We start from the raw sequence: 23,268 nt of genomic DNA, 5'->3' as shown, positions 1-23,268 counted from the left end.
CCTCTCCGAGTAGCTGGGACTACAGGCGCCCGCCACCACGTCCGGCTAATTTTTTTTTGTATTTTTTAGTAGAGACGGGGTTTCACCGTGGTCTCGATCTCCTGACCTCGTGACCCGCCCGCCTCGGCCTCCCAAAGTGCTGGGATTACAAGCGTGAGCCACCGCGCCTGGCCCTTACATTGTATTTTTATTGGATATTGCTGATTTAGAAGAAAGCAAGAGAGTAAAAAACAACAGCAACAACAAAAAATACACCAACAAGTAAATAAGGATGAAATCTGGAGAGTCTTACAAATTTACTTGTTCTTTCTGCCTAAGTTAAAACCTTGTAAGGTACCACATGATCTAGCAATTCTATTTCTGGTGTATATACCAAAAAAATGGAAAGCAGGGTCTGAAGAGATATATTTGTACACCCATGTTCACAGCAGCATAATTCAAAATAGCCAAGAGGTGGAAGCAACTCAAGTGCCCATTGTTGGATGAATGGATAAATAAAATGCAATATATACATACAATTGAATCAGTCTTAAAAAGGAAGGAAATTCTGGCACATACTACAACATGGATGAAATTTGATGTTATGAAATTAGCTAGTCACAAAAACACAAATATTGTATTATTCTACTTACATAAAGTACCCAGAGTAGTCAAATTTATAGAGACAGACAGTGAAATCGTGCTTGCCAGGGACAGAGGGATGGAAGAATGAGGAGTTACTGTTTAAGGAATACACAGTTTCAGTTGTGCAAGATGAAAAGATTTCTGTGAATGGGTGGTGGTGACAGTTGTACAACAATGTGAATGTACTTAATGCCACTGAACATTTTTAACACATAAACATGGTTAAAATGGTAAGTTTTATGTGTATTTATAATTAAAAAAATAAACAATTTTTAAAAATCATATAACTATATTGCTCCTATTGCGGCAGAAAGATATAGTCCACTTCAAGTTACCATGAAGGTTAAGGAAAAATATTAAATTTAATGTAGTTCATATTTGCTTATCTGTATGTCCTGGGATGAACATTTTTAAATGGCAAGAAAGCTAGCAGATTAGGTAAGAAAAATGGCCAGAGAAAACAAGATAAAAATGCATTAAATAAAGTCAGGTTTTGAATGCAGTGTTTTGTTTGTCTCTGGATATCAGTGAAACAGAGAACTATTCGTTTTCAGAGAAGGCTTGGTAAAATTGCATTTCACGGACTTTTTGGAGGAGGAAAGGACTATATCTGACTGAGAAGTACAGATTGTTTCTATGCAGTGTGAAATGTTTTAGAGATTTATAGTAATTCTAATAACTAGGCCATAGTAAAGATGTGTAAGGAAAGGAAGGTAAGCTAGGGTAGACGGACATTTGCCAAGGACTCAAAATGTAATTTATATATATGGCTTACATTGTATTTTTATTCGATATTGCTGATCTAGAAGAAAGCAATGTTGGAAAGATGTTCAAAGAAAGGCATGGGGCATGGTCAGGATCATCCCACCCTTTAAATGGTCCAAATGGAAGCCAAGATACCAGATCTCGTCTAAGAAAATTTAAATATGCTAGCTACACTCAATAATGTAGTAATTCATGGTCATCTATAACTCCTCAGTGTGAATTAACTATAATCAGATCACTCAGTTGCTTCTGAAAGGGACCCCTGGTTCTGGTGTCCCCCACAACAGATACCTCCCTTTGTGGGTCTCTCGGTTTTCCCACTAAAGCTTAGCCTTTCTTGGAATTCCTCCAACGGCCACTCAAGTCATAACCTCACTTCTGGGGTGAGTGGACAGGTGTTTCATGTTTCCTTAGAGTTTCATAGCTTCTCTGTTGTCCTAAAAATGCTCTTATCTGGGGATTTTCAGTTAAATAATGGGACAGTGTATATGATTGATTTCTGCACTGCATGGCTTAAGTGACATACATTCACTTTAGAAGGTTTTAAGTTACACAGTATACAAGTATATCATTTACAGTTGATTAAAATGTTTGTGGTCATTTCTATTTAAAAGAACAAGTTAGGCATCTGTTTTCTTGGTTAGAAATAACCACCTCATTTTTTTCCCTGTGGGAAAATCAGGTATGACTTAGCACTCCTTTCACAAGCCAGGCTGAGGATCTCTGATATTCTATTTCTGTGTGCATTTGTAATCCTTTGTTTATATAAATGACACTTTCAGCTAGTCAAAATATGCATTTACCTAGAATGCTCAATTACAGGTCATGTCACATAAGAGTGTTGTTACTGTCATTATTATATTGACTGATACAGAGATACACACACCTAGGTTGCCCTTTGATACAACTTCCATGATAAATTAGTTGATCATTCAACACATACATATGAGCCTAATAGCAAGAGCCCAATTTTGTCGAGACCTGCTTCGTCTCATGCTGCCTTGATGAGATTTGTCATCTAGCTCTTGAATGTTCATTTTTATTTGAGTTACTTTCTATTTCAAGTGGGAATTATTTGTGACTTGTTTTTGTAATACCATATTTAATTGAAGATGAAAGTGTAAAGTAATTTTTGGCTAACACCAATTACTAAATTATTCTCCATTTCCTCTTCTAGGTAAAAGAAACATATACATGTTGTTTGTGAAAGAATCAACACAGACAAAAGTTTCTCTTTTTCAGTTACACAAGGAGGCACCCAGTGAAATTTATTGTGATGCAGCTGCAGATAACATTTCTCCCCTGCCACCTAAAGAAAGCATGTTTCAAGTCTCAACTGTGTGCAAATAAATGCTGTTTGGTGTAGTATAATAGCAATCCAAATTAAACATCAAATATGTGGAGGGAATTTCAGGTAGATGTGTTCATATCTGTACTTTCACTATGTGGTGTGACACGGCAATTTCTCCTTCATTAGCTACTTAGCATTTCAGATTTGTCTAGTTTGCATACACACACTCCTTTAAATGCAGCGTTACACAATAAAATTTAAGGTATTTTAAAAATAATGTGGCACAGCTGTGTTGTTATTTAATCTCTATCATAAATTCGACTAGCCGGAAAATGAAATTTGTTTAAAGATAAAACCTGTAGGACTTCTTTTAATGAACAGCCCAAGTGTAAGTCTTCCATTTTGAGGAAGGGAAAACGCATTTAAGAGACTTTATTTCATTCAATAATAAATATTGTTCTGAAACCATAAACCCAGAGAAAATTGATTGCTTTTAAAAATAGAATTCATTAACATAGTTCAGAGAGCCAGGTCTTCAGGAAAGCTGCTTAAAAAAGCAAACATGCTGGAGATGGATTGCCTGGGAGGCCGAGGCAGAAAATTGGCAGTTCAGAACTACAGGATGGAAAAGTATGAGACTGTTTATACCAACCTGGGCCACTGGGCATAAGATCTTAGGAAAAAATATTTTGCTTCTTTTTTCAGCAATTCCTTGGGGTCTGTGTTTGGCCAGATGTGGATCACAGGTCTGGGTTCAAGTCTCAATTCTGCCATCTGCTAGCTAACCCAAGTGACCTTGACCAAGTCACATGTCAGGGCAGTGTGAAATGGCCAGGCTTTGCTATCACACAGACCTAGATCCAGGGGCACACTGGTCAGTGTTTAAAACTGAATGAACCCTGGTTTGTAGTGTTTGCCAATTTCCATGGTGTAAATACTCCCACCATGGCCAATTTTAAGCTACCTGCATGACCTCACTGAATGCAGAGCTGGGAAGAGAGGAATACAATCAGTTCTCTCTAGACAGCTTTCCAGATATTATAAGCTGGCTCCAGCAAGCCATGGCCTAGGTTCCATTTCTGGTTCCACCAGTTAATAAATGGGGCCTAAAGCAAGTAATTTAACTCTTCCCAATCTCAGCTTTCCAATTTTTAAAATGTTGACCATAAACAAACTTTACATGTTAATTTAAAGGCTCAAATAGAAGATACTGGGCACAGAGCCTGAAAATAGCAGGTTCAGTAAACATCAATTCCCCAACTTAATGGCCTAAGGATTAAGCTCTTCTCTCTCTCTCTCCCTCTCTCTCTCTCTCTCTCTTTTATGTCTTCTTCTTTATCGCTCTCCTTCCGTTCACATATTCTTTGAAGGAACAAGTCTACATTTGTCTTATTTCGCTCCTCAACCCCTTGTCACTTGGTTTTCACTTACAGAATTCCTCCAGCATAATTTCTCTGTGGTGATGAGTAGATATCTCCCCGCAACTCCAATAGATGTTTTCAGTGCTTATTTTACTTGCTCACTCTGTGGCACTAGACAGGTTTGACCAGTCCCTCCTTTTAACTTTCTCTCTTTCTTGGATTCAGAGACAGAGAATGCTGTTGATTCTCACAGGACAGCTTTGATTTATCTTTCCTAGGCTCTCGGTCTCTGATTTATCTTACTGTGTTCTTTGTTAATGTTGGGGATGTTCTAAGGATTCAGCCTTGCCTTGTCTCTTTTTTCACTCCTGACTCCCTTTGGAGCTCATTCATAGCCAGGGCTTCAACTCTTATCCAGGAACCAATTACTTAAAAGGCACATCTGCATCTCTCTGAAGTTCTAGGCTCTATTGCCCATAACCTACTGCTTATTTGACATTCTTGACAAAATTCTGTCCCCATATCACACATGCCACATTATAATCAACATAGATACGACTTAATTTATTATTTTCTCCACCAAACTTGTCTGTCTCCCTGTATTCCCTACACAGCTTGCAGTATACATCTCTTCTCTAAGGCGGGAAACCTAAGAGTTATCCTCTGGTACCTTCCATATCCAACCAGGTCAGTTTGATCTTGTAAATGTATCTGGATTTCATTCTTGGCTTCCTCTCTAATGTCACTGTCTTAGTAAAGACACCTCAGACCTTCATCCTGTTATTCTTGGGTAATTAAAATGATATGCTTCCTGATTTCCTTGCCTCCCATCAATTTCTCTTCCAATCCATACTTCCGCTGAGATTTTTAGAAATCTCTGTCCTGGAGAGATTTTTAGAAAATGCAGATGGATTCTGTAATTCCTTGCACTTCATTAGCTTTCAGCACTTACTGCATGAAGTCCAAACTCCATGGAACGGCATAGATGGTCCTCGTTGATTCTGGCATGTGCCTACATTTTGGCCACATCTCTCATCTCTTGTTTATGACTCTGTTCCAGTCTTATTAAATCACTAAGCTTTCCCTCAATAGGCCATGCCTTTTCCCACTACCTTCATCTCTCTGGCAATGTCCCTTTCATTAACTATTAGGTGTTTCAGATTTGTTTAGTCTGCATAAACACACTCCTTTGGACAGCAAGCCCTTCCCCCCCTTTTTTTTAACCTGGTAAACTACTCCAATTCTTTCTTCAAGGATTGACTCAAGTCTCGTCTCTTCCAGGAAGCCCTCCCTGAATTCCTTATGATACCTTGTACATCATTCTCTAAAAGGCACTCTTCACACCATGTTGTAATCATGTGTACTTGCTTTTCTCCCTGAACTGAAAGTGAGTGAATTAAGGATATTTATCCCACATCTTATTCACCTTTGCATCTCTGATGTTAAGCACAAGTCCTGGACCATTAAAATATTTATCAAATTGAAAGTATCAACTTATAAATATCTCAGATTCCTTATCTGCCCCTTTTGTGGTGCCTGAGGTGCTGTCAAGAAAATAGCTTTTATAAGCTACGAACAAGTTAGGATGATAAGCATTTTAAGCTTGATTCTAACTGGAATGATGATTCTCAAAGTGAGAATGAAACATGTAGATATTGCAAAATACCAATGTCCAAAATAATGGGCTTTTCAAGGATAATAGTTTGCTTAAATGTATTTGTCACAATGTCTTCTACCTGCTGAATTCATATGTTAATGTGGGTCACCAATAATTAAAACTATGACAAAATAGGTCTTTCTCACTCTTGATTTTTAAGTTTTTTTTGATAGTGTATAGGAACTATGGCAAAAACACTATAAAAATAGAAATAGCCTAGAGAAAAATCATGCTAACTGTGCTGAATATTATTTGTATTCAATAAATGTGACATATAATAAAACGAACATGTTATTCATGCACAGAAGGAAGATTTTATTCAGTATCTTAACTATTTTTTTATCCTGAATGACTGCATGTTCAATGTGTGTTAAAAAGTTTTAAAATGGAGGTGCCATTGCTGTTGTAGAACATTTCCAAGAATCAACACACTCAGTCAAAAAGTAAGCAGCAAGGGACTGAGCTTGCAAAGCAGATGATCTACATTTGCTAAATTTCCAATAATGAATTTCACCTTTTGAGTTGAGAAAAAAAAGATTGTTCCTCTCTGTGGGTAGCTTTTTGCAAATGATGTAAATGAACAAACCATTTCTAAATTTAGGGATGCTCTAATGTAATAAATGAAAAGTATGCAATTGATTTCTCCATTCTCTGGTCCACTAGGGCTATTCTTTCCATTATACTTAACTGAATTTGAAAAAGTTCTTCTTTTTGGAAATGTTGGAATATAGATTTAACAGATGGTGTTCCCCTAGTTTATGTTAGTAAGCATCCTAACATAGCTTTTTCTAAACAATAATTTATAATCCACTTTTCTTCACAAGAATTCCTCTTTGCATTTTATGCTGTGTTGCTTTCTAATATCGAGAATTCCATGGCCCACAAAGAGGTCTTTCTTCTGATGAGATAAAGGTACTTCAAACAATGAAGTTTTTACATAAAAGCTATGAAATAGCTGATCTTTTTAAAAATTTTTCTGGTAAAGAGAATCAAGGGAAAATAGAAAATTGATGACATCAGGTATTTGCCTCCTCATATTTGTCCATTTATCATTATACCAGCATATATTTTATAATATTCTTTACCAAGCCAAATTGCCAAATTTAGTTTTGATGTTTCTAACCATATTCTATGAATATGACATAGACTTTCAAGCTTAGTGTCAAGGAGCATATAATTTGAATGGGTTTTCAAAAATGACAATGAATGATACCAAGTCATACATACTCTCTTGTTAGTTATTTCTGGCTTATGAAAAATAGCATCACACATGAATCAATAGCACAGATTGCAATCAGTGTAGAGGGACTCTAAATAGAAGTCACTAAATAGACTACAGGACAGTTTTATTCCATAGTCTTGGCACTATCAGCTAGATGCTTTACTGAGAAACTCAGTCCAGACTAAATTAGTGTAATCTTTGGAACATGATTCACTCAGTTATATAATGAAATGAAAGCCACTTAAGTTTTGTTGACCACCATTATACACAGTAGAACCATTTCAATTAAGTGAAAATGGCAATAGAATCATAGACACAAAATTAGAAAAAACTTTAGCAATGATTTAACCAAACTTTTCATGAATCTCTTGCCAACATTCTTTTAGGGGGTGCCCAACCCCTGCACATGTTTACAAACATAATCTCCTTCTTTCCAGTGCTAGAGACATTTCCTTGTTATGAAGTTATTTCTTATCCTGAATAAAAAGTTACTTCTGTGTAACTTTCATCTTAGTGCAAGACTCTTTAAACAAAGAATTAACCTTAACCAACCAAAAAATGAGGGTCTTGGTAGGTCCCGGTTTTAATAGGAATATTCTGTCTAAAATACTTTCTAATTTTTTTGTTTCAATTATTATACATTTAGTGCAATAGGATAGGGTAGATTGAAAGGGTCCAGAACCCAATATTGGTCTTTCTTAGCCAGGAGATAAACTCATCTGTAAGCAAGAGGGTGTGGGGTATATAGTAACTGGGGAGGCAGGAGGTAGAACCTGAGGAAAACGAACAAAGATGTAAAAAATTCCAAGCAGGAAGTCAGAAATAGGAGTTCCCATGATGTTTTCGGTATCTTAGCCACACACTTTATCTAAAGAAGTCTACATTCAGGCCAGCACCACAGACTGATTGTAGTATTTATGACTATAGTGGCAAACAGCATGTTCCAATCTTGAAAACTCAGACTATTGTTACAAATTTAGATTTCCTGAGGGCATGATTTGTTGTCATTTGAAATGATTAGGAGCCCCCTAACATTCCCCTAGAATATGGGCTCTATCCATTAGTTATCCTTAACCTCACCCTCTCATAGAAATCAGGCAATTGACAAGCTACAAATCAGATAGGGCAAATTAGTAAAAATTCCACTAGTAAAGGGGTTTTTCTCATAGCCCTGGTGACCTGTGTTCCCTATCAAAGATGCCGTTGCCTTAAAGATTTTCCATTTGTTGAAAAGTGTTTTATTAAGCAAGTAACTGAATAAAGCATTAAAGTGACTAGCACTTTGTTTTGAAAAGAAACATTAGCATGGTGGGGGTGCAGGAAGGGACAGGGAGTGGAGATGCCTGAGTCCTTGTCCTGCCTCTGTCTCTAACCTTGGTGTCACCATGATCACAAATAATTTTAGAAGCCATGACTATTGAGGTGACCTAATGAGGCATCAGACTTAACACTTTGGCCAACTTAGCTTACTTCCAAACTGTGCATTTTCTTTAACTAAGAAGGTAGTACTTACAGCATTATGGAAATAGCATTTTAGAAGCCGTACAAATAATTTCCCCCCCAAGGAGCAATAATGAAGGTAATCATACCTGTGAAGGAATCAGACACTTTCTTGCCTTCATAATTGTGTGTGTGTGTGTGTGTGTCTGTGTGTTCATGATCAGGCTTTAAAAGGTTCCCGGAGAATGCAAACAATAATATTTAACAGGAAATTCATGCAGGTATTAAGTTGCCCACTTATCTGAAATGAATGCTAAGGTTGGAACGGACAAAAGAGACAGGAGCTTATGCTGTTTATACACTTTTAGATTAAGATGGATCTTTGTCTTCTATTGACTATGCTGACTTTTTGGAAACACACATAATATCTTATTACCAGACAGGAAATGAAGCTAAAAGAAGCTAGTGGATGGGAGTGATTGGTAGCTCTCGCTTATCACAGGAGTAGTGGGTTGGTAGAAACTTGGGAAGGATGGCGGGCATAGGTACGCATGCCAAATTAGCATTCTCTATGATTGTTAGCAATTTCTGGGCACTGTGAGCTGCAACACTGCTCCTATGCAAAGATTGACTTGGTAAATGAAAATCTATCTTACCACACAACTTTAAGCTAAAAGGCAAGTGATGGAAATATGATAATGTAAAAAATTTTGTATTAGTTAGCAAATACTGAACCCTACTATGTGCAATGGCACTCTGCCAAAGTATGATTCACTTCTGAATCCATATGAATTTAGAAGTGAAGGCATTCTTAAAATTCCTCCAAAATATAAAGATGCTTCTCAGTTAACACTGTCCTGAAAAGCATCCACTACGTATATGGTTTTAAGAAATGAAATTGAGATTCATAGTCATTTGGGAAAGTAAACTGGTTGGAAACTATCACATCACAATGTCTGTATTTTAATACTGTTGGTTGCAAGACTTACCTTTAAATAGACAATCATGAAACAATTAAGCAACATTCCATCTCATTTTCTTTTGAATGTAATGATTGAATGAAAAGGGCATAACTGATGCAAAAGTGAAAAAGCTAAATGTATGAATTTATTTTAATTAAATTAATATCGATCAGTTCAAAAACCATAAACTATTAATTTTAGTGTGAATTTTTGAATAATAAATTAAAAAATTTTTAAAGGTGGAAATAAAATCAGGAAATAAAGCTGGAGCCCATTAGGCAAAATCTTACCTGAAGTTAATTTTTGTTCTCTTCTTTTCTCCACTCTCCCTGAAATGAGAAGTGGCAGAAAAGTTATAGCATGGAATCATGAGAATATGATGAAAATAAGATGAAAGCCCAGTTTATAGCAATTTCCAAACACAACCTCTACTTCAGCCATGTCCAATGTGCTCCTAGAGATGACTGGGCTCAGCTGACAGGCATGAGAACTGCTTGCAAACCAATTTATGAAAGTAAAAAATAAATAACTATGCATTAAATGTGCTGTTGGATTTTTAAAATCTTGTTAGCCAGAGTCATTTACTCAACAATAAACTTACAAAGGGCAAATTCCCATAGAAACCATTATGGGGAAAACAGCTAAATAAGACTATGCCCTCTTACAACCCACTTGAAAAAACAGAAAGGACAGACAATATAATATGAAGTGAGATGTGCCTCAAACGGTGTAGAATGTTTAAAGATATGAGATGATGAAGCAGTTATTTTAAGAAAGAAGGGGGTGCTCATGAAGTTATGGAGAAAGTGGTATATGATTTTGACCTTGAGATACAAATGGGATTTGAGAAATTTGAAATAGAGAAATGACTGACTCTTGGCAAAGGAAACAGTATGGGCTAAATGGACAGGGTATTTGTGCAAGAAGACCTTGCACAGTTACAGCAGTGAATAGGAGGAGGACTATCCTAGAGGTTAGGCACAAGGCAATGAAAGGGCGGACTGAGTCATGGCAGTGGGAGTAGAGAGGAGGGAAGTAGTGGATGCAAGAGACGGTGGGGAGGACGAAATAATAGGGCCCAGCGATTTATAAAATGTGAGTTGCCAGGAAGGAGAAGAAGTCAAGATGAGTGGTTAGCTAGGTGACTTTGGGTATAGAGATGCAAGTTGGGGAAATGGCATTATAGAATGTGATGAGGCTGGGAATAACAAGTTCAGTGTTAGACCTACTGACTTTGAAGTACTATGGGGAGAAGGAGCTTGTAAGAGGTCAGAAAATTTAACTGTCCTACTATATATGCATCTGACATTGGAGCACCCAGGCTTATAAAACAAATACTACTAGATCTAAGAAAAGAGATATAGCCACACAATAATGGTAGGGGACTTCAACAGGCACTGACAGCATCAGACAAATCATCGAGGCAGAAAACTAACCAAGAAACTGTGGACTTAAATGAACTTTTGACCAAATGGACCTAACAGACATCTACTGAATAGTCCATCCAGCAACCACAGAATGCATATTCTTCTCATCTGTGCACAGAACATTCTCTAAGATTGACCACGTGCTCAGTCATAAAGCAAGTCTCAATAAATTCAAAAAATCTGAGTTGAAATTACAGATGCAAGAAATGTTCATCATAAGAAGATGGCTGAAGCTGAAGGAGTGAATGGGGCATAAAGGCAGACAGCACAGAGGAGTAGGTGGAGGACAATAACTAAGATAACATGACTGCTGCTCTTTGTTTTGTGATGTAGGCCCATGGGAAGTCAGAAGCAGCTGAGATCCAGGGAGCTCAACAAAGTGCAGGCTCCTGTACCACAAATCAAGTTTTAGAAGTATGGAGGTTTTCAACAGCATGTTGCTACTGCTTGCTGAGTTCACATGTTTGTTGCTAGATTGTGAGAGAGTAGTTTTAGCAGAGAGCGGGCAGAGAACACAAGAGAGACTGCGAAGGTCTGGGAAGTAAGTGTGTGATGAGGAAGTGGAAATGAGGACATGGCTTCTTGTTTATTAACTTTGGCAGCCTCCATATGAGCCGAATAAGTGAAATGGGGCAATAGCTTGAATAGAAGCCAACTAAAGGTTTTTGCTAAGCTATGGAAATCCTAAGCATGCTTACAGACTTAGGTAAGAAACTGTACTTGGGCAATGGTGTGTATGAACACCACGGTGGAGGTGAGGACGTTGGTTTGGGATAAGGGAAGTCTTTTAAAATCCTAACATATAAGGTGGAAAATGTACAATCTTCCCTCATGTCGCTGCCAAAAGTGTAGAATTCATTTAACTGGCACCTTGATTAATGGCATGTTATATTCATTTGGGTGATTTCCAGAGGACTTGTTTGATGCAATTTATTTCAATGATTCCAACAGATAAATAACATGAATAATCCATTTAAAGACCTCATTCATTATGAAGCGTGACAGGGCATCTTCTCATTTAAGTTTTCCACTGGGCAAGCCACTGCTTACTGTTTGATTATTCACTTATGAATACTAGAGGCCTTGGACATTTTCATAAATTTTAAAAAATGGTATTCAAGGCTTGAATTGTAAAATATGTAAAGAAAAACATCTTTTTGGAGTGTCTTTAACCTATGTTAGAATGAGTCACTAATTCTGAAAGTTGGAAGTATATGTATTTGAGATAAATAATACGGCGTAGTGATCAAGGTGTCCCCAATGATTCCCATCTTCTCTTCTTTTGATATTCACATCCTGTGTAATCCCACTGAATTAGATTGACTGTGTAATCAAGGATTTTGTGGGAATAATAGAGTGTGATTTTGAGGTTGATCCTTAAGAAAATTGTGGCTTCCAGTTTGGGTGTGGTGGCTCATGCTTGTAATCCCTATGCTTTGGGAGGCTGAGGCAGGAGGATCACTTGAGGCCAGCAGTTTGAGATCAGCCTGTGCAACCAAATGAGACCACCATCTCTAAATTTTTTTTTTTAAAGATTAGCCAGGCATGGTGGCACACCATCTGTCACCTCCCTAATTAGTTGGGAGGCTGAGGCAGGAGGATCACTTGAGCCAAGGAGTTTGAGGTTACCATGAACTATGACTGTAGCACAGCACTCTAACCTGAACAACAAAGCAGGACCCCATCTCAAAAAACAAAGACAAAAAACTATGGCTTCGATATTCCTTTCTTTTGGATCATTCCCTCTGGGGGATGCCAGATAATATGTTGTGAGGACACTCAAGCAGGCCCATGGAGAGGTCCACGTGGCATGGAACTGAGGCCTCCTGTCAAATGCCAATGAGGAACAAAGGCCTGCCAGCAGCCCCCATCAACTTGCCAGGCATATGAGCAATCCATTTACCAGCCTCAGTCAAGGCTTCAGCTGACAGCAGCTCTGGGCAACATCTTGACTGTAATCTTGAGAAAGCCAAAACCAGAACCATCCAGTTGGCTATTCCAGAGTCCCCCACAGAAACCATGTGAGCTGATAAGTTTATTGTTGTTTTTAGCTGCTAAATTCTGAGATAAGTGTTATGTATATGTTACAAAAGTCTGTCATAATTTACCATTTAATATACTATAACTATAGTAATGCTAATTGCAGGCATATCAATCAGTCTCCCTGATTTTCTCATTTGTAAAGTGGGGATCAGGGCCTGCTTCTCTGGAATGCTATGAGGATGAAACAATTCCATATGGTAAAGCTAGCAAGAAATGGACAAAATTCACATGAAATATTGGCATCTCATGTTTCAGAAGGGAGGCTGAAAGGTGCAATTTTTTTTTATGAATACCTTAAATAATTTTTTTTATGAAGACCTCAAAAAATTCTCAGCCCCTATGTTATATGAAAGGGCTTTGTAAATTGCAGAGTGCTATATAAATTCTACCTATTAGTTTTATCATGAATTAGTCCTGTTACAGGAATCTACTTAGATTTTTTAGTTATATATATGTATGTGTGTATATATAGGTGTGTGTGTATATATATATGTGTGTGTGTATATATATACACACACACACACACACATACACACGAAACATCAAATTAGAAAAATAAAAATTACGTGGTAGGACAGTACTATATTGATCAATGGACACAGAGATTGAACTGTTTAGATGGAGATGACCCTCTAGGCTTCCTTCTTAAGTATCTTTATCTCAGTCTGAATAGGTGATCTTATCTCTCATTCTCTCAATGTCTACTTTCCCCCAAAGAGATGACTGTGACACTACATCTCTAGCTCCAAAATCTACTTAGGTTTTAAAGCCTCCTGGAAATCTCTACCTGTGTCCTCCACTGCACTTCAACACATGTCTTTAACTTAAATAATTATAGTCCCAATTTTGCTAATGACCAATGATGATGAGCTTAATGTGGCACATATACACCATGGAATACTATGCAGCCATAAAAAAAGAATGAGTTCACGTCCTTTGCAGGGACATGGATGAAGCTAGAAACCATCATCCTCAGCAAACTAACACAGGAACAGAAAACCATACACCGCATGTTCTCACTCACAAGTGGGAGTTGAACAACGAGAACACACGGACTCAGGGAGGGGAATATCACACACTGGACCCTGTTGGGGGTGAGGGGAAAGGGGAGGGAGAGCATTATGACAAATACCTAATGCATGCGGGGCTTAAAACCTAGATGATGGGTTGATAAGTGCAGCAAACCATCATGGCACAGGTATTCCTATGTAACAAACCTGCACGTTCAGTACATGTATCCCAGAACTTAAAGTAAAGAAGAAGAAGAAGAAGAAGAAGAAGAAGAAGAAGAAGAAGAAGAAGAAGAAGAAGAAGAAGAAGAAGAAGAAGAAGAAGAAGAAGAAGAAGAAGAAGAAGAAGAAGAAGAAGAAGAAGAGGAAGAAGAGGAAGAAGCAGATTTCATTAAAAAAACAATAATTATAGTCCCCTACAAAACTGCTCATCCTTAGTGTCTGCTCAGGCACCCAAACATAAAACCTAAGAACCACCAGCTTCTTTCTTTTGCTCCTTCTTCCCATCTAATCTGTCCTTCAGTCCAATACATTCCCCTCTGTTAGGACTTTGAGACATATCTTCTCCTTTCTCATTGCCATCACCCTAGTTCATGAACTTTATATCTGTTCTTGGGGTTATCTATTTTCTATGGGCTCCTAACTGGTTTGTCGGTTTTTTCTGTCATTGTAATCCAATCACTCTTAAACAGCAAACTCTACATTTCTTAATATAAAATTTATGACCTTGGACAATTTGGCCATAACTTTCCTTCTGCTGTCACTCCTCAAGCATCACAGAGAGGAGTTACCCATTATACCAGGAATTACACCTCCACCCCAGTTCCCCGTTCATGCTGTTTCTGCTTCCTAGAATGTCCTGTCACATGGCTCCTGCCTATCAAAACCCTATTCAGCTTTTAGAGCTCAGCTCAGCTGCCAGTCCTCTGTGAAGTCTTTTCTTTTGGGCCAGCTCCCCAAACTCTCCATGCCCTGCAGAGTGAAGCACCCTTCTTCTGTGCTCCTGTAACCTTTCATTTACGCCTTTGCCATAGCACTAATTCTTATTTTGGTTCACAATTAGTTGTGTGTTTGTTTTCCTGACTGGATGGTGGCTTCCTTCAAGACAAGTTGAGAGTCTCACATCGTTCTTTCTCCTGATGTCTAGCACCGTGCCTTAAACACAAATGCTCCAACTCACTCTGAAATGCTGGAGAACATGAAGTCAATTTTAGTACTGCTAAAATGTAGTGAAAGTACAACCAAGAATAGAGCTTTTAGCAGGTATATATATTACAACTGACAACCAAGAAAACTATTATATTAGAAAAGTGGGTGATAAAATAGTAGAAAGGCTTTCAGAATAATGAACACACATTCTGTCCTAGTTGTGCTTTATTTTATCACAGATTCTAGTTTAAAAACAAAACATTAAAATATGGTTTGCATCTTATTTCTGTTTAAACCTGGATGAGGCACTCCACTTGCGATGAATAAAAATGGACCATAACCTCATAAAAAATTGAATTTGCTAGATAAAACTTTTTTCTTATGTGAGAAAATTTATTTAATTGAACACTAAAGTTCTGCATCTTATGACTATTTATCTATGTAAACTGAGTCTCAATATTTTTAAAAGCTATTTTAGACTTGAGGTTGTGGATGTTGTTTCACGGAGAAACATTACATGTATGTCAATTTACAGTACATTTCAGTACTTCAGTATGGAAGTAGTCTCTTAATCACAGTGACTGTTTCTGATCTTTTAAAACCACAGGCACATAAATGGCAATTTGATGCTGTCTCACCAATAATGAGTAGGGGCATCTGTATTATAACTCAGTATCTGATGACACTTCTCAGGAAAAGGAAATTATATGTGTGTGTGTGTGTGCATGCACACACACACGTATGTTTATACACATTTATATGTACACTATATATGTATGTGTATATATATATCTATATATACACACATATGCTATATTTTGATGCTCAACTATAGTCTCCTCTCTAAAATATGTTCTCTCTTCTACTTGCTTCTATCTTATTATAATAAAGTCTGTCGTGGTATCTTATGAAACTTGCCTTACCGCACTACCAATTTCTCAGTAGCCAATTCTGAGTTTGCGTTCACTTTCAGGCATTTTATCTGCCTTGCTCTGAGAGGTATTATTAATCACATCCTGTTGCTAGGATACCTGAGAATGTTCATTTATGTCTGATGTTTCTTTGGCAAAATGCACTATGAAGAAGGCATAGAATCATGACAATGCAAATTACTGTGCACATGCTACTTATTAAAAAAGGGGGGAAGAGCATAACCACCAGATAATATAATGCTAACTGCCATGAATTGTTTAATATCGTTTTTGTTTCACCTAGATTTTAATGCAGAAAAAAAACTGGCAATATTTTTGGATAATGAGAATCTGTAGTGCTTCTATACTTCTGAGTTGACTAGAAAAAGTGGAAGGTGGTAGGGTTTCGGTTCTGTTCATTTCAAAGGGATTTAAGAGAGGAAGGAGCTTGAAATGCTTCAAATGCTTCCTTTACAGACAGGGTAACTAGGTTATAGTGCTAGTTGATTTGCAGGGCCAGACCTAAAACCCAGGTCACCATTATTGCCATGTTTAGCTATTTTAATGCAAGATTTTTGAGAAAAGTGGGATGTGGAATTGGACAATAACAGTAAAAAAAAATGCCTTTATCAATATATTAAAATAATTTCAAAATTACTGCTGTCTTGGGTGCTAGTACACCAAAAATTCCTGCTTATTGGTTGTCATGAGAGAATATGGATACATAAAATTCACCTAAATGCAAGATTTTCTTAGTCAATCTCTTCCTACAGGAAACAGCGTGATATAACAAAAAGAACATGGATTTGGAGTTCAATGGACTAACTTCTTATCCTACCCAGGGATGCCTGTGAGCTATGTAATCTGGGAATGAAGTCTTGGGTACCTTCTCATTACATGTGCTTTTTCTTCTCACCTCTTCTGTTTCGTGGTGTGTGTGTGTGTGTGTGTGTATGTGTACACAAGATTTGTTTGGAACATCCATAAGCCATATATAATCAGTCCCTAGGTTTTAAAAGTTGCAGGAATAAATTATTTTTAAAAAATATTTCTGCAGACTGCCTTTTTATTAGTCAATTATTGTTTATCAAATTACTTGTTTGAATGAAACAATTTTTTTTAACTTCTAAGTATCTAATCACAATGTTTCAGGAGTAAGACACTTGAAAGATCTTGAAATTTTCTTTTTATCAGGTAAGTATTTATTTAGTACCTACTATGAGTTGGGCATTCTATTGACACTTAAATATTATTTCATTTAATTTTCCCAGTAAATGACTTTCATTTTCTGATGGTGAAGGCAGGCTCAGAATCTTTTTTCACATGCACAAGTTTCCAGTTAATGAATGTCAGGACTGGAATATGAATCCAGAGATTTTTACCTTTTCTGTGTTTTTTAGCTGTGGTGATTAAGGACAATTTTGTAGAGTGGTGAAGAACTTCGAGTTGTAGCTCTGCCACTTGATCACTGTGGGCTGTGGGTACCTCATTTAGTCTAAGGTGAGTTGTATTTATCTGGAAATGGGGGTAATAAAATTACCTATTTCACAGGGTCACTGTGAATATTAAATAAAATGATGTGTTTAATAATAATCTCTACATGTTTTGAGTGCATAACACAACAATATTTACAATGCTCTCACCTTGGTGCCTGGGACATAGCAAATAGTACATTGCTAGGTGCTCCTCTTTATAAATATTCTGTATCAGGTAGTCCTAATAGCATATAATAATACTTTATATCCTCAGGGTCAATGACTTCTATTATGAATATTATAAAGTTGAGACTTTGGGAGTTTTTTGATATGTTTACATCACCTCCCTCTCTTCCCTTCTTCTTGTTTCCAAGGAAAAAGTGGCTTCCCATTTTAGTGAATTCCCTTTCTCTCATCCTCATGTCCTAACTCTTTTCAAATACAAATTAGTTTGATGAAAACCAAATTTACATGTCAAAATTCTCCCCAGTTATGAGCTAAGATCATATGATTTTAGTATGCAGGCTTTATGGCTTAAATTCTTATTCACATTTTGGAGTGACCACCAATTGTGGACTGTCAATAGTCTAATGTGGTCGGAAGAGAAAGGGAGAGCTGCTCTAGAAATCAAAGACCTCCCTGCCAGAATTTGTTCTCTTCAACAATTGGTAGTAGAATCTTGAACAAGGAACTTGGCTCTTGCAAGATTCAATGGTCTATTCATTTAGATAGGTAAATGCTACCTTTCAATAATTCCAAAAGAAATTATGCAAACAGGGATGTGAGAGGATTTTATGTACTATATTGTAAGAGGAGGAGCAGAGAAGTTTAACTGAGCCAGTTTGAAAACCAACTGGTCTGTAGAGGTCTACATAAAACTGTAGAAACTGCATAGCTTCTGTGTGGTCAGTGGTATAAAAGAATGAGGAGTTTATTTTATAATTTATGGCTGGATTCATGTTGATGTTGAAACATCAGCCTCCGCACACATTGAGGATAGCCTCTGTGTGGCTGTGAATCCTCTCTTCCCTCCTGCAGGTTTAGATAAACTCCATTTGCTCCTGTCTGTTGGCTTAGTTGATATGTTGCTAGGACGCTTAGGCAAAGAGAGCCATTATGAGCACAGCGAGTACTGTGAGCTCCAGACAGTATGTACTGAGATACAAAAACTGTCCCTTCAGAAACATATCGATACAGATAGATCTGGGCTTCTGAGGTCGGCCATCTGCCTTGGCAGGGCTGACTCCCCATCTGCACTCCCCAGCCCTGGGGTCTGCCATCCGGCATAGCGTGGAGAAAGCCTGAGAAGGACTGAATGCTCAAAGATTTGCAGGCAGCTGACCTCTGTAAAGAAATAGTAAAATCAGTATGAGAAACAACAGTTTTAGGTTGTCTTGGAAATTCCCAAGTACAAAATTTCTTCCCACTGAGATCTACCCGACAAGCACATGATTAATGTGACAAACAACAGCCCCTTTCAGATTCCCAACATTGGTCTGGCTGAATTAAATCTTAGAGTAAACCTTTTGATATTCAGGATCTCATTCTGAGGCAGTCATTTCTTGGCAGAGAAGATTTTTGGAAGACCTTTAGAGGTTGAAGTCAGACTGGCAATAGTAAATACCTAGTTATTGCCAGGTTTTAAATAGCTTTGCAAAATAGGTATGCTAGTCTTAATTGCGTAAGCGGCAGCTACTGACTAAAGGAGGGATGTGAGCATTTGTACTTTCCTCTGAGCATTGAACATGTTTCTAGTAAGTTAGGTGTGAGTAGTCACTTTTCAATAATATACTAAATGTCTTTGGTGTGTTTATTATATTGAGAAAAACTGGAATGAATTATTTCGTAAAGTGACAAATCTTTTCATAATATGTTTATTCACTCCTGTGCTAGAACAAAAATGATAACACATTAAGAGTTAGAGTTTAATTCCCTTCCCCTTGAATCTTTGCAGGCCTAGTAACTTGCTTACCCAGTTGCATACAGCAGAAATGATGTTTTTCCAATCCCTAAGCTTAGGCCTTGAGAATCAGGCAGCTTCGACTTCCCATCTTTAAAAACGTGCTCCAGACACCATGTAAGAAATCAGACAACCCTAAGATCATCATGCTGTAAGGAAGCTCAAGCTAACCACACATGGAGGCCACAAGGAAAGAGAGCTGCCTGAACAGCACCTGACCAGCTCCCAGGTGTTCCGCCATCCCAACCCAGGGACCAGATACGTGGGTCAGAAACCATTTTAGAAGGAGATTTTCCAGCTCTAGTCACCTCAGCAAATGCCATGTGGATTTGAGACAAACTGCCCTGCCAAACTTTTCCCAAATCCCTAAGCCACAAAACTGCAAGCAAAACATCATCTTTATATCATTAAGTTTTGTCATACTTGGTTACACAGGAATAGTCAAAACAATCCTTTTCTGTTTTTCATAATGAGAATATTTATTGACATACATATCAATATATAGATATTTTTTTTCCTTTAAAGCAGGGCTCACCTAGATTCCTTCTTTCCTAAGAGGGTTTGTTCAGTATACCTATAAATATGTTCTATTATTCAGCATTTTAGCATCTAAAATTATTCCTTTTCATGAAAAAAGAATAAAGCCTGTTATTAGGAGTGCAGTTAAAACACAATTTCTATAGATTACTACATATTTTGTTTTTTTAGAGTTTTACAATTTTACCCTGTAAAGTGGAGTAAAAGTAAAGTAGAGACTTGCCAGTGGTCCAGCACATCAGAACTTGTAAACCACCAGTTGGGGTACCCATTTGAAACAACGACATTAAAATATGTATCTAGGCTTCAAAAACTTTACCATATATTTTTAGAATTATATAGAAATCCTCTGAACTGAAACACTCAAAAGATTCAACACAATTTTTGGTAAATAATTTTAAATAGTCTTATTTTCCCTGGGTAGATTTACTTCTAAAGGGTCAATTAGTGGAATCTATGTTGAATTAAGAGTTTTAATATTATTTAGAGTTAATTTTCTGTATGAAGGCAACAACGGGAAGCATTTCATTAGGAAAGGTAATGATATGAGTCCAATCAGAATCTATGCTTGTGAAGTCTGAGTTTGTTCACTTTAAATAGCAATTTATGTGGCTAATGAACACACAATCCTGCCTAGATTTTCATCTGGGGGAAACAAGGACATTTCATTGCTCTTTTTCCCCACACTCTTAATCATCATCTCATTAGCTTGTGGATAAAGCTGGTGGAGGCCAGAGGTGAGCTTTATTTTCTTCTTTGAGATGTCAGTACAGTTTTTAATCCCACTAGTCCCAAGTTTTTCCTTTTTTATCTCAAAAATATCCTTTTCACACTCATCTTTTCCTTCACACTGACCCACATCAAAGGTTTGGGCCTTAGACATTCAGGGAAGCTGATATTTCATGGATAGAAGGAAGAAAACAAGAAAAGTGTGCTTAGATCAGTGGTTTATTGCTTTCAGGCCTTACAGGCTACTTTGTAAGTTTGTAAAGACTATCCCCCATAAACTTGGTTGAATGGAGTTTACTAGGAAAATTGTTAATTGTCTAGTGCATTTTAGGTGTAGAAGAGGCTCCCCACCACTTGGGCACTTAGGACAAAACAGCCAGAGCACATCTTGTTGAGTGTCTATCATGTGAGAGACAGAAAGATAGGTACTTAACGTCTGCAATGCTATTGTAAAAAGTAAATAAGAAATTCACAGTCAAGGGTCAGGGAGGGGCCCTAAAGAAGAGGCTGTGGACTGGTGCAACTGATAGGGCCTCCAAGTTGGGGCTGGAAGTGGGCCTGTACCTAATAATAGAGACATGGAGGAAGAGACGCTCCAGGAGTGAAGAGAAATATTGTCTGAATTCCTAAGGCAACAAGCTCTTTTCTGGAAAAATCTTTTATTGGTGTTCAGTGTGAATTGCTGACTTCAGAAAAAGCAAGCCAGGCACGGCACAGTGCAGCCCACCAGAAAGGCGGGAAGTAGGGTACTCCAGGGAGTGGGTGCGGGTGAGCTCCAGGAAGGAGAGTGGGAATGTTGAAAAGAGGATCCCAACTAGATGCAGTCACTGAGAGCTAAGATTTGCACAAGACTAAGAATTTAGCATTGTCAGGGAAGGGCAGTACTTTCTAGCTTTATTTACTGTGAAAAACTCAACTGAGTGCCTGTCCACAGTCCTTTCTCCTCTTTTTCTACTCTGGTACCCAACCCTCTTCTCACATGACATGCATAAAACATGTAAACTAATCATTGTGGTCCCCATCTCCCTTAGTTTAGGTGGTCGTTTGACGTTTCTGGCTAATGACATGTACATTTATTTATTTACAGATGAGGTCTCACTATGTTGAGCAGGCTAAACTCACATTCCTGGGCTCAAGCAATCTTCCTGCCTCAGCCTCCCAAGTAGCTGGGATTACAGGCGTGTGCCATCACATCTGGCTATAGGTGAGATGAGTTTTGTTGAAGAACTTCATTAAAAGGTTTTTCTTACCAATAAAAAGACACACATGGGAGAAACCATCTCCGTTTCTTACAGTGCATGTTGTCACATCTGGGCATGATGCCTTGTTCTTGACCTACACTGGTTCTTGAGGAGAGTAAAGATCACCTGGTGGCCACAAGCAGATCATCTGGAGGCAAAACTCCTTATCTGAGGACAAAACCAACTCACTTCAAGAATGACTGAGGGGAACACACCCCAAGGATGAAGTCACCAAGCCTCTGAATTAATGTACCATGGGACCACCCTACATCAGGATTTCTTGTTATGTGTTATTTAACCTTTTTGGGTATAAGTTCAAGTTTTTGGTTACTTGTAGCTGAAAGCATACACAAGCCAGCTACAAAAATAATATTCAATGCTAAATACACTAGGAATAAAACCTAAAGCAAAGAGCATTACCTTTAAGACAGTTCCAAAAATTGTAGGTGTGAGACTCTTCCCCAGCCAGGCACTGTACTTTAGAGGATCTTCTCTTGCTCTCTTTCACACACATCACTTTCACAGAAGGTGAGGAGGGCCCAGGTGTCTGTCTATGGCATCCACACCTTTCCTAGACCATGCACTGAGTACCTGGGATGCCAGAATTCTCTGACCGAACTCTGCCCAGATCAGATCTCTGGAGGAGGGGACCAGATTGCATCATTGGTGTGTAGGCTCCAAGGCCCGAGGAGTGTTCAAAGGATTCCTGGGGCTTTGATGTGTGTATCGATGGCCCCAGTGCACATGCATGAGGCCCCTTGCAATGCTGGAGGGACTGTGATGAAGGTAGAAAGAAAAGGGGTCCTACACTTGTTCTTGATAAGAGCAAAGATCACCTGGTGGCCACCAAGCAAATCATCTGGAGGCGAAACTCCTTATCTGAGGAATTCAGAAGTAATTAGACTTCTAGAATTTCTATACATTTCTGGAATGCAAGCATGTTGAAACCCATTGTACAACCTTTGCTGACATCAAGGCACAAACATCCACAAATGTAATCATTTCTCATGACCAATATGACTAATATGGTCCAAATCATCCTACACCTCCTACGTTAAGGTCCACAAATACCCCTAAGGAAGATCCAACCGGGCACACTCAGTCCTCTCTTACTGAAGCTGCACTCTGCTGCAGCGTTCTTCCTATCTAATAAAAGATTCCTCTTCAAACTTATACTGTTGTTTGTCAATTCTTTTTTTTTATTATTATACTTTTAAGTTCTAGGATACATGTGCATAACATGCAGGTTTGTTACATATGTATACATGTGCCATGTTGGTGTGCTGCACCCATTAACTTGTCATTTACCTTAGGTATATCTCCTAATGCTATCCCTCCCACCCCCCCCCCCCCCCCCCCCCCCCACCCCATGACAGGCACTGGCATGTGATGTTCCCCTTCCTGTGTCCATGTGTTCTTATTGCTCAATTCCCACCTATGAATGAGAACATGCAGTGTTTGATT

General features: G+C 38.1%; 1 protein-coding gene across 8 annotated transcripts in view; it reads right to left on the bottom strand.

Annotated features, from left to right (window-relative positions):
• CHST9 (carbohydrate sulfotransferase 9) overlaps positions 1-23,268 on the bottom strand; it is a 287,688-nt gene that overhangs the window by 133,775 nt on the left and 130,645 nt on the right. For 3 of the 8 annotated variants that reach the window (XM_032152597.2, XM_032152598.2, XM_058438524.1), the window contains one exon: positions 9,613-9,651. In XM_032152597.2, coding sequence (XP_032008488.1) covers positions 9,613-9,651 — 39 coding nt within the window. Of the gene's footprint in view, positions 1-9,612; positions 9,652-10,758; positions 10,787-15,865; positions 15,935-23,268 lie in introns of those variants that run through there. The other 5 variants (XM_058438525.1, XM_058438526.1, XM_058438527.1 and 2 more) reach the window with 5 other exon arrangements.

Source organism: Hylobates moloch, unplaced genomic scaffold (genome assembly GCF_009828535.3).
Source record: "Hylobates moloch isolate HMO894 unplaced genomic scaffold, HMol_V3 SCAFFOLD_5, whole genome shotgun sequence".
NCBI lineage: Eukaryota > Metazoa > Chordata > Mammalia > Primates > Hylobatidae > Hylobates > Hylobates moloch.
Note: the sequence above shows the minus strand (reverse complement) of the source record. Positions and strands in the feature narration are given on the sequence as shown.